This window comes from Arvicola amphibius, chromosome 10 (genome assembly GCF_903992535.2).
Source record: "Arvicola amphibius chromosome 10, mArvAmp1.2, whole genome shotgun sequence".
Taxonomy (NCBI): Eukaryota; Metazoa; Chordata; class Mammalia; order Rodentia; family Cricetidae; genus Arvicola; species Arvicola amphibius.
The window spans coordinates 4519473-4529993 of record NC_052056.1 but is presented as its reverse complement, the minus strand read 5'-3'; the positions used below and the strand labels follow the sequence as shown (position 1 = coordinate 4529993).

At 45.3% G+C, this 10521-nt stretch overlaps 1 protein-coding gene across 1 annotated transcript in view; it reads left to right on the top strand.

Annotated features, from left to right (window-relative positions):
• The first annotated feature begins 540 nt into the window (after positions 1-540).
• Morc3 (MORC family CW-type zinc finger 3) overlaps positions 541-10521 on the top strand; it is a 47708-nt gene continuing 37727 nt past the window's right edge. Inside the window, 4 exon segments of the mRNA XM_038345195.2 lie at positions 541-668; positions 6559-6631; positions 8672-8804; positions 9623-9837. Of these exon segments, the coding sequence (XP_038201123.1) occupies positions 630-668; positions 6559-6631; positions 8672-8804; positions 9623-9837 (460 nt within the window). The 5' untranslated portion in view covers positions 541-629.

The following is a 10521-nucleotide window of genomic DNA, read 5'->3' as shown; positions in this document are numbered from 1 at the left end:
CGGCGAAGAAACCTATTATCCCGTTACAGAAAGCCTATTAAAAATGTATAACTTTCATAAGGTCACAGCAGATGCAAACCTCTCAACCCTGTCTTTACCTGTGCTACCTGGCAGCCCTTGCTTGGATATCTGACTCAGTGCAATACCAGGCTCGACATACACATTGAATTAACGTCTCCGTGAGCTGTGACTCCCAGAATAAAAGCTGATCACTTTCAGGAAAATCCAAAAAGCAATTATTTCCTTCGTTTGTGCCTTGCAAATTTTCAGTAGCATCATTACTAGCAGACATGGGTTACACTTTTGCAGTGCGAGTCTCATCCGACTTTATCTAGTTTCACACACGTCTGAAAGCACAGCTACCAAGGACTCCTCGGCTCCAGCCTGCCTCACGCATGCGCCCTACGGCTGAGGTGGGGGGGGCGGCCTGCGCGCGCAGCAGGTCAAACAGCCGGGCAATACTGTCTCCCCCTCCCGCGTCGACTTTGCCCGAGGCGGAAGTGAGTGGGAGGGGCCTCGTAGAGGCGGCCCACCCCGGAAGTGGGCGGGACCGTGGACCCCACGGCGGACTCGCAGCCTCCCAGTCGGGTTGCGGCCGAGGCCGGTCCTGGCTTTGTAGCTCTCTCAAGATGGCGGCGCAGTCACCCAGCGGGATCCGCCTCAGCGCGGTGAGCAGCCGCGAGGGGAGGAGCGGGCCGGGTCCCAGGAGGGCGGGCGGGCGGGCCAGCGAGCGGGATGGCAGTGGGCGGCGGCGCCTCGAGGGCCCGGCGCGGCGGCCGGGGGGTAGCGGCGTGGACGCAGAGCCGCCGCCATGTCGCTCCGGTCGGGCGAGCGGCGGTGAGGAAATCGGTGCGCGCCGGGCTGCTCGGGCCGGACTGCGGCCCCCGTCCGCCTCGGGCGGCCTGCCCTCGTCGGGCTCCGCGGCTGCCGCCAGCTGTTGTCAGAGCCGCGCCCTCCCCAGCCCACCCGTCCGCCCGCCCCCAAGCGGAGCCACCGCGGGCGCGAAGCCGTCGGGCCTCGCCGGGGGCCCGGGGCTGCCGTGCGGACGCGGTTCTCGCTCGGGTCCGTCCGCCCCGGCCGTGGCACGGACGCACCGAGCAGGGCCTCTCAGCCTCTCTTCGCTCGCCCGGCTCGCCCCTGTCCCTGCTTCTGGCCGCGTCCAGTTGCGACAAACCCTTCTGAAGCAGTTGGGAGTGGTCACACCAAGCGACTTATACTTTCAGGTCCAAAACATTGTGGGCGTGGCTTCTTCACCTGATGATTTCTGCAAAGTTTAATTCTGCCCTGGTCCTGAGGCTCTAGGCGGGGAAAGTACTTCCTCAGCCCAGGAGGTCGATGTTTGAAGGATGGCGGCTGCGGTTGGGGTTTTGGGGGTGCTGTGGTGTGGCATCCCTGTAATCCCAGCGCTCGGTGACTGAGACAGGCAAATTCTAGGACAGTTTAGGAGACGCGGGGAAGTCCTGTCTCAGAAAGAAAAAAAAAAAGTACTCAGTGTTATATTTCATTGCTCAGCGGTAAGGGTTTCCGGAGGTAAAAGCACCTCTCGTTGGTTCCCACCGGCACTTCACGAGTGCATTTGCTCTGCGTCCATTCATTTGGCCATGATAGGGGATGTGGTGATAGCCCCAAGTGTGCATGAAACGTTACCTGGTTTTATTGCCTCTGCCTATTTGTGAGGTTGAGCATTCTTCATATGTTTGTTATGTTTTTTAATTGCCTATTCATAGTTTGCCCAATCTTTTTTATATTTATTTTCTTTATGTCTATGAGTGGTTTGCCTGCATGTGTGTATGTCTGCTATCTACCTGTGTGCCTGGGATGAGAAGAGGGACTCAGATCACCCCCCCCCCCACCAGTTACTGAAAAGTGAGTTGCCCTGTAGAGTGCTAGGAACTGAACCCTGTCCTCTGTAAGGGCCGTAGGTGCTCTTACCATTAGTCATGTCTCTTGAGCCATAGTTTGGCCATCCTAACTCCCCTTTCTTTTGAGAGGGAAATAGTACAGATTTACAAGGCTTGTTTCCATCTTCCAGGTCAAGGACTTTTCATTACATACTCTGTTTAATGAAATGGTTGCTTAGTAGTTAAAAGAGAGCAACTTGATTCTTTTTTAATTCTGCTCCCCAACTGGTGAGTCTGGATAGAGTAACACCACCCTAGACCCCAAAGAGTTCTTGTTCCCAGGGAAATAATAAAAATTATTATGCGTTGGGGCTGGAGAGATGGCTCAGCGGTTAAGAGCACTAGCTGTTTTTCCAGAGGTCCTGAGTTTGATTCCCAGTAACCACGTGGTGGATCAACCATCTAAAGTGGGATCTGATGCCCTCTTCTGGCTTAAAGGTGTACATGCAGATTGAGCACTCATATACATAAAATAAATAAATCTTTGCTAAAAAGAAAAGAAATTAATCTGTGTTGGTTATGGCCAAGGCCCTGGAGCAGATTGCCCTGAGTAATGAGGTGGGGGTGAGTCTGTGTTAGGGGTTATCCAACAAGGGGTCTCCTGTTTGCCAGGGAACATTCTGTCGCTGTATTCCCAGTCTTTCTAAATCGTACAACAAAATAAAGTCATGATGAGTCCAATTGCCAGATAGCTGGCTGGAATGTCAGGTAGCAGAGGGGAGAGCTGTGCTGTGCCTCGCCATCTCTGAGGAAGTTAGGTCAGATGCAGGATTGATGGCGTAGACTGAGGCGGGAGAAGAACAGAGTGAGGCCTGCCTGGGCTGCAGAGTGAGTTTAAGGCCAGCTTGGATAACCTTTTCAAAAGAGAAAAGAAAGTGGACTTGGGCTGTATTTCAGGGGAACAATGTCTCTTCCAGGTGCACGGCCCAAGTCCAGTCCCCAGCTCTTGAGAAGAGGGCACGAAAGAGAGCTCAAGAGAATTTTGGCTGTCTTACAACATCCCATTTCTCAATCATGGTGTGGTAGTTAGCCAGACACATACAGGATCTTGAATACAAATGAAGCTTCAGGGAGCTTTCATCCACAGCAGTTTAGCCTAGGGTATTAGTCTTGCTACAGTGTTTGAAATCTCTGTTTTGGGTCAGGGATATAGCGTAGTGTAAGGGCACACACCTAGCATGTTCTACGCCCTGGGTGCTACCCCAGCACCAAAAATAAATACAAGTGCTATTTTTTTTTTTTTTTTTTTTTTTTGAGACAGGGTTTCTCTGTAGCTTTGGATCCTGTCCTGAACTAGCTCTTGTAGACCAGGCTGGCCTCAAACTCACAGAGATCTGCCTGCCTCTGCCTCTGAGTGCTGGGATTAAAGAGATGCTAGGGAAGCATTCTGCACCATGCCTGCTCTAGCTATTAGATGCACGTCTTAGGATCTTTCAGGAGGTCTGGGAGCCAAGCGCGGGGTGAAGAGTGTGAATTAATTTTTTTCACTTTTCTTCTATACTTCCAAGTAAAATGCTCAGACCATTTGTTGATGTTTGCTGTCTCCTCCCCACCCCAGAGTTCCTTGTGTATCTAGCTGAAACAGGCTTATACCTGGCTCCCAGGCAGTGCATACTACTTTTATATACTTACTTTTCTTGGGGTTGTTTTTCTCTTTAATTTTCAAATGTGCCTAGCATTGTACAGTGATTGCATTTTTTATACAGCATCTTTATGAATGAGCATCTCTGGTTAATTGATTTATATTTTGTTTGATTTTTTTCCTTCTCCATACTGATCAGTAAGATCATTCACACTTTCCAAAGAATATAGAAGTATTTTTCTAGCTGTGTTCAGACACACCCAGCATTTATCAATTGGGGGTCCTTGACTGGATAGTGTCTTAGGGACTTCTTTAATCTTTCCACAGGGCTGTTTAGACTTACTCCCTTGGTAAGCACTTGCTTAGTGACTAACAGCGTAGGCTAGGCCTGCCCTCCTGACATCAGTTATTGGATGTGTAACTTTGGACAGATCACTGAGTTTCTTACTACCCAAGTCTGCACGATGAGTGTGATTACTCTACCCATAGCAGGACTGCATTTTAAGCTCTGAGGAACCGCCATACCGTGTCCATAGCTGCTGTACATTTTACATCCCCAGCAAGTCTCAGTTTGCTCTCCAGACAGCGGATTGCAATAGCCGGGATTGCAAGCAGAGAAGTAACCATCATGGACGTAGGGAGGCCAAGGAAGACAAGCATGCTGAAAGTAAACGGGAAAGAGTTGTGTTTTAAACACTCATCTTTGGCCACAAATACCAAGGAGCCAAGGATCCTGTCTGCTCCAGGGTGTGATCAGTGAGTTTCTGGACAGGTTACATCGTAGAACTATTTTTCCCCCTTTTTTTCCCAGAAAGGGTTTCTCTTGTGTGGCTGGCCTTGAACTTGCAGAGATTTCCCTGCTTCCCTAGTGCTGGGATTTAAGGCATGTGCCACCACTCCCTGGTCATAGAAATATTTTTATCTATATACAAGACTGTGGTTTTAGCAGTCTTTTGTGATGGTTTCTGTTACCTGGGAAATATTCTCAAGGATCGTCCCTCCCTGTGTGGCTTTCCTTGGTTTTATTTTGGTCCTGACAACTTTCTTGTCTTTCCTTGTTTATTTACTTATTTGAGGTGTGGAACGCAGCACACACATGCTGTGGTGTTTGTTGTGTGTTGTCGGAGGACAACTTTTAGGACTTAGTTCTCCACTGTGTGGATCCCCAGGAATTGAACTCAGGTCTTCAGGCTAAATTCCAGGCAGTTTTTACCTGCTGAGCCATATTGCCAGCTACCTACTGCTTTGTTAGAACAGCACAACAGTTCAATTTCTTTACATCCTTGACAGCCTTCATTTTTTTTTCTTATTTGAAACAGGGTCTCAATATCCCTATAGTCTCACCTGGCCTGGAACTTGCTACATAGGCCAGGCTGGCCTCTGACTCACAGAGAACTCTGCCTCCCGAATGTTGTGATTAAAGGCATATGCCACATGCCTAGCTTCCCTTGACTGTTTTTAATTTTTTTTGGGGGGGGGGGGTTGAGACAGGGTTTCTCTACAGCTTCGTAGCCTGTCCTGGAACTCGCCCTGTAGACCAGGCTGGACTCGAACTCACAGAGATCCGCCTGCCTCTGCTTCCCAAGTGCTGGGATTAAAGGTATGCACTACCATTGACTGACTTCTTTGTGGGGTGGCGGTTTTGAGACATGGTTTCTCCATGTAACAGTCCTAGCTGTTCTAGAACTCATTTTGTAGACCAGGCTGGCCTTGAACTCACAGAAGTTTCCCTGCCTCAGCCTTCAGAGGATTAAATGTGTATTCCACCGTGCCTGGCAGTTGCCTAGGTTTTTGTTTATCTTGAGTCAGATCTCTAACAGCCCATACTGGTCTCGCAACTTAAACTTGATAGGGATAACCTTAAATTTTTATATTGTGATTCCCAAGTGATGTAATTGCAGACTTTTGGTTACTATGCCCAGTTTTATAAGGTGCTGGGGGTTAAGCCCAGGGCTTTATGCGTGTTAGGCAAGCATTCTGCCTATACATACATCCCCAGCCTCTTGTGTTGGGGAAGTGGAGGCAAGAGGATCAGGTGTTTAAGGTGAATTCAAGGCTATTCTAGGTTACGTGACCCTGCCCTCCCCACCACCCAACGCACGCACACACACACACACACACACGAGTTTCTCTGTGTTGCTCTGTAGACCAAGCTGTCCTCCAACTCACAGAGATCTGCCTGCCTCCTGACTGCTAGGATTAAAGGCATGTGCCCCCACGCCCAGCTAAAGATTTTATTTTTTATGTATATGGGTACTTTGTCTGCATGCCCATCTGCATACCAGAAGATGGCATCGACAGTTGTGAGCTGCCATGTGAGTGCTGGGAATTGAATTCAGGATCTTTGGAAGAGCAGTGAGTGCTCTTAACCCCTAAGCCATCTCTCCAACCCCAACCAGCCCTGACCCTGCCTTAAAAAAAAATGTACTTAAACTATTTGACTATGTGCCTAAATTGCTCAAGAAATTAAATTTGCTATAATAGAGTTTATTGACCTCCTCTTCATATCTGTTATAGAGAGTAAAGTCATACTTTAAGAGCTTATAAATTGCAGTGCTTTGTTATTTGAAGAAGTCATGGATACATACCAGGCCAATGTTCAACTGCAATAAACTTAGAATAGATAATGCAACCAACTCAGAGTGTTGAATACTGTCTCTGAAAGGCCGCCAGCAAAGCTTAGTAAGGTTATTAGACCCAATCAGTACACTAATAACTAAACACTCTCTGCAAAATCTTGTCTCAAAGTAGGAACATTTAGGAAATGATTTTTGTCACACATCAGGGTCTTGGCTGGGTCATGTAGAAACAGGTCCTACAAGGGACTTGGGGAGGCTATGGCATTGTGAACATTAAGGAGGCAAGGATTTTAAATAGGTTTTGATGTGTAAGCTATTGAGTTGTTTCCCCAGCCTTATCTTCCAGGGAGCTTCTAGGCTTTATATTCTTGGAGCAAGCATCTAAGTCATTTTTTATTTGGTTTCAGTGTTGTTTAGCACAGAAACAATGTTTATTGGATCTTGTGCTCATAATTAAGGGATGCATTAAATAATATGAATTGTTGGTTTGTTTCAGCTTTGCCCGAAGTTTTTACATACAAATTCAACTAGTCATACTTGGCCATTCAGTGCAGTTGCTGAATTAATAGGTATGTAAATTGACATTTCATACGCTGTCTGTTAATTGTAATTATAACTTAATAACTTCTGAAAAGTAATATGCAGCTATACTTTTTTAAATATTCCGAATAACGTTAGTGTAAAAACTGACTTAACAGTTGTTTATGCTCCTATCAGATGAGTTACTCCAGCCTTCCACAAACTACCAAGTGTTTTTCATAGCTTTAGTTCTTAATTTGCTAAGTTTACAAAGCATTTATGTTGCAGATGTGTTTTTACTAAGACTTACTCTTCACAGTGCAACACAGAGTGGATTCCTTGTTCAGGTGTTAGAATTAATATGCTAACTTTATGATGGTTTCTTATGTCCTCTAAGGAATGATGAGGTCCAAGATATACCTTAATTATTTAATGAGCATGAGACAACACATATATTATATTCAGATTAATACATGAGGTCATGGTTTTCTTCTTAGGAAATTACATGAGCAAGAATAGTCCTGTCTCCCCCCCAGTTAGGCTTATGTCTTAAACGGGGAAATGCTATTCTCAGGGGTTTCTTTGTATGTTTTACAGTGGATCTTTATCAAAGGAGGGTCCTACCTGAGATATGGGAGGAGGAGGAACTTCTGAGTTTTTGTTTATTAAGGAAGGGTCTCCCTCCAGCCCAGGCTGACCTGGAATTTGCAGTAAGTCTTGGTAGAGCTGGGATTGCAGGATGAGCACCCTGCCCACTTGCAGGAACCCCTCTCCTTTGGTATAATACTAAGATTTTCTAAAGTCAGAGCCAACAAGCATCTTCTCCCAACTCTGCAGTGGATGTGCTACAACACTGCAAGTATCTTTGTTTTTAGTGGCAGACTAGCAGGAATACCCATGCCTAACAGCTGTGTTCTTTGTTGTATTACCAAGTTTAAGTTCTTAAAGAAATACTATTGTATCTTCCCTGAGTGGTTGGAAAAGATTAATTGTAAACTGCTTTATAGAAGAGTAGTGTAAAAGCCACTTTTTAAATGATTTTTATTTTTTTACATCCAGACCAAAGTTTTCTCTCCCAGCCCCTACCCTCCCAACTGCACCTCCCCTCCCCCATCCATTCCTCAGTTTCTGTTCAGAAAAGGACAGGTCTCCCATGGATAGCAGCCCAGCATGGCATATCGAGTTGCTGTAAGAACTAGGCACTGGGCTGGAGAGATGGCTCAGAGGTTAAGAGCACTGGTTGCTCTTCCAGAGGTCCTGAGTTCAATTCCCAGCAACCACATGGTGGCTCACAACCATCTGTACTGAGATCTGGCGCCCTCCTCTGGTGTGCGGGCATACATCAAGGCAGAATGTTGTATACATAATAAATAAATAAATCTAAAAAAAAAAAAAAAAAAAAAAAGAACTAGGCACTGCCCCTTCTGCTAAGGTTGTATAAGACAGCTCAGTATGAGGAAGAGTCCAAAATTCAGAAAGCCTTTATTTCTAATAAATACTTCAAAGTGTATTTCAATTAGAGGCTATTCCAGTGGATGTTGGATAAATCACACATTGATTTTATTACTGATAAGTTAAATATTTTTCATTTTTAACATAGTCCTTTATTGTGCCTGTTGTGAGAATGAGTGTGTAAACAAGATGTTAAAGGAGGAGTGCACAGTGCTGGAGTTGTGAGCACCACACGAATCCCAGTGGCAGATCCTGTAGGAGGTGACCCTTTCATCTGTATGTAGCTTAGAAGGCAGGGGTCCTGCCCTCTCATTCTTAACTTCCTTAGCTTCTGTGTCCACTGCTAGTGCTCTTCACACTCAACTTAGTTTCCTGATTTTAGTCATCTTTGTGAGCGGTGGTGCTTCACACTTCACTGAGTGCTTGCCAGTCTTTATTCCTGCATGAAGTGAGGGCTCGGAGAGAACTAATTCTGATAGAGCCCCTGGAGGCAGTTTGGTTTCGTGTTTTCAAACCTTAGGAATTCTAACAGTTAGAGCTTTTAAAGTAATAATGGTATTCTATTGCTTGTTACATTGTTCTAATGATCGGCTTCTTTGAAATGCAGACTCAGAATCTCTCAACCCTTTGTCTTCCAGATAATGCTTATGATCCTGATGTGAATGCTAAACAGATCTGGATTGATAAAACAGTGATTAATGACCGTATATGCTTGACTTTCACTGATAATGGGAATGGGATGACTGCAGACAAGTTACATAAAATGCTAAGGTATGTAAAAAACGTGTCATACTTCGGAAAATGGTGGCTTCTGCCTATTTTAAAATTTACATGTGCCATACAAAATACCATTTCCTATCCTTAATTCTGTTTTTAAAACATGAAATGCCATATGCACAGCGTGACTAGGTCTTTTCATTATTTTCTACAACTAGGTTATTAGGCAATCCCATCATACTCATCACCCCTCCCCTTTGTCTGCCTTACCTAAAATTCCGGCATTCCTTTAGAGGTGGAGCACATACATAGTAGCTGTTTTTGCTTTGCTATAAATTAGGCTTACCTTGTGTTGTCTTTAAAGTTGTCTTTAAAGAGATGGAGAGAATGAAGAGGCATAAAATAGGCTGCAGAGTCAGTGAACAGTGTCTGCACTGGGTACTGAGGTAAATGGTACAGAGCAGCGGAAGAATGCAGAAGCAGAAGCCTTCTCTTGTCTTTTAAATGTTCATTATGCTGCCAAAAGTCAAATTGACCCCACCATTAATCATGCCACATGCCTTGTTCAGAACAAGAGAATTGTTCCTATCTAGAGGAAACGATCCATGGCCTGGAAGCTGAAGGTTTGTAGACCTTGTGTTAAAACCCAGACATTTAGCCATACATTCCAGGTGATGAGCTGGTGTAAGTACCTAAGCCCGTTCTTTCCAGAGATGTGAGAACACAGCAGGGTAGGCCAAGTTGCTCAAGACTGTATACACTCCTAGAGTTGGTGGAATCGGCGTTTGAATCCAGGCTTTTTACTTAGTATTATATTGAGTTATTAGAAATGAAAGAATGAGTGTTTATTTAAATTTTTCTTTTCTTTTTAGCTTTGGCTTCAGTGACAAAGTCACCATGAATGGTCATGTCCCGGTTGGATTGTATGGGAATGGCTTCAAGTCAGGTTCTATGAGACTGGGCAAAGATGCAATAGTTTTTACCAAAAACGGAGAAACCATGAGTGTGGGATTCTTGTCTCAGACCTACTTGGAAGTTATAAAGGCGGAACATGTTGTTGTCCCTATTGTGACGTTCAACAAACACCATATCCTTTTCATTTTGGAATTAATGCTGCAGAGAAACTTGAACATTTCTTTTATCTTCCTCAATTCTTGTCTTGTCCTGTCCTTTGTTTTAGAAAGGGTCCCTCTGTGTTAACCAGGCTAGTCTCCAAACTACTGATTTCCATCCCATCCAATCTAAAGCTGGAGTTAAGAACACGCAGCACCTCATCCATTGTCCTAGTGGGATTTCTGTTGCTGCAACAGAACACCATGATCAGAAAGCAAGCTGAGGAGGAAAGGGTTCATTCGGCTTACACTTCCAGATGATAGGAAGTCAGGACACGAACTTACACAGGGCAGGATCCCAGAGGCAGGAGCTGATGGAGAGGCTATGGAGGGGAGCTGCTGCTACTGACTTGCTTCCCACGGCTTGTTTAGCCTGCTTTCTTATAGAAATCCGGACCACCAACCTAGGGCAGTAACCATCCACCAAGGGCTGGGTCTGCCTCTTCCTGGCTCCTTCCTCTCTGATGATTCTAGCTTGTATCAAGTTGACACAAATCCAGCCAGTACACCCATCCAAAATTTTGTTGTTCATTTAAAAAATACTTTATGTGTATAGTGTTTTGTCTGCAGTATGGATATGGACTGTGTGTATTTGTGGTATCTACAGAGGTTAGAAGAGTATTGATTCCCCTGGTACTGCTGTTACAAATGGCCATGAG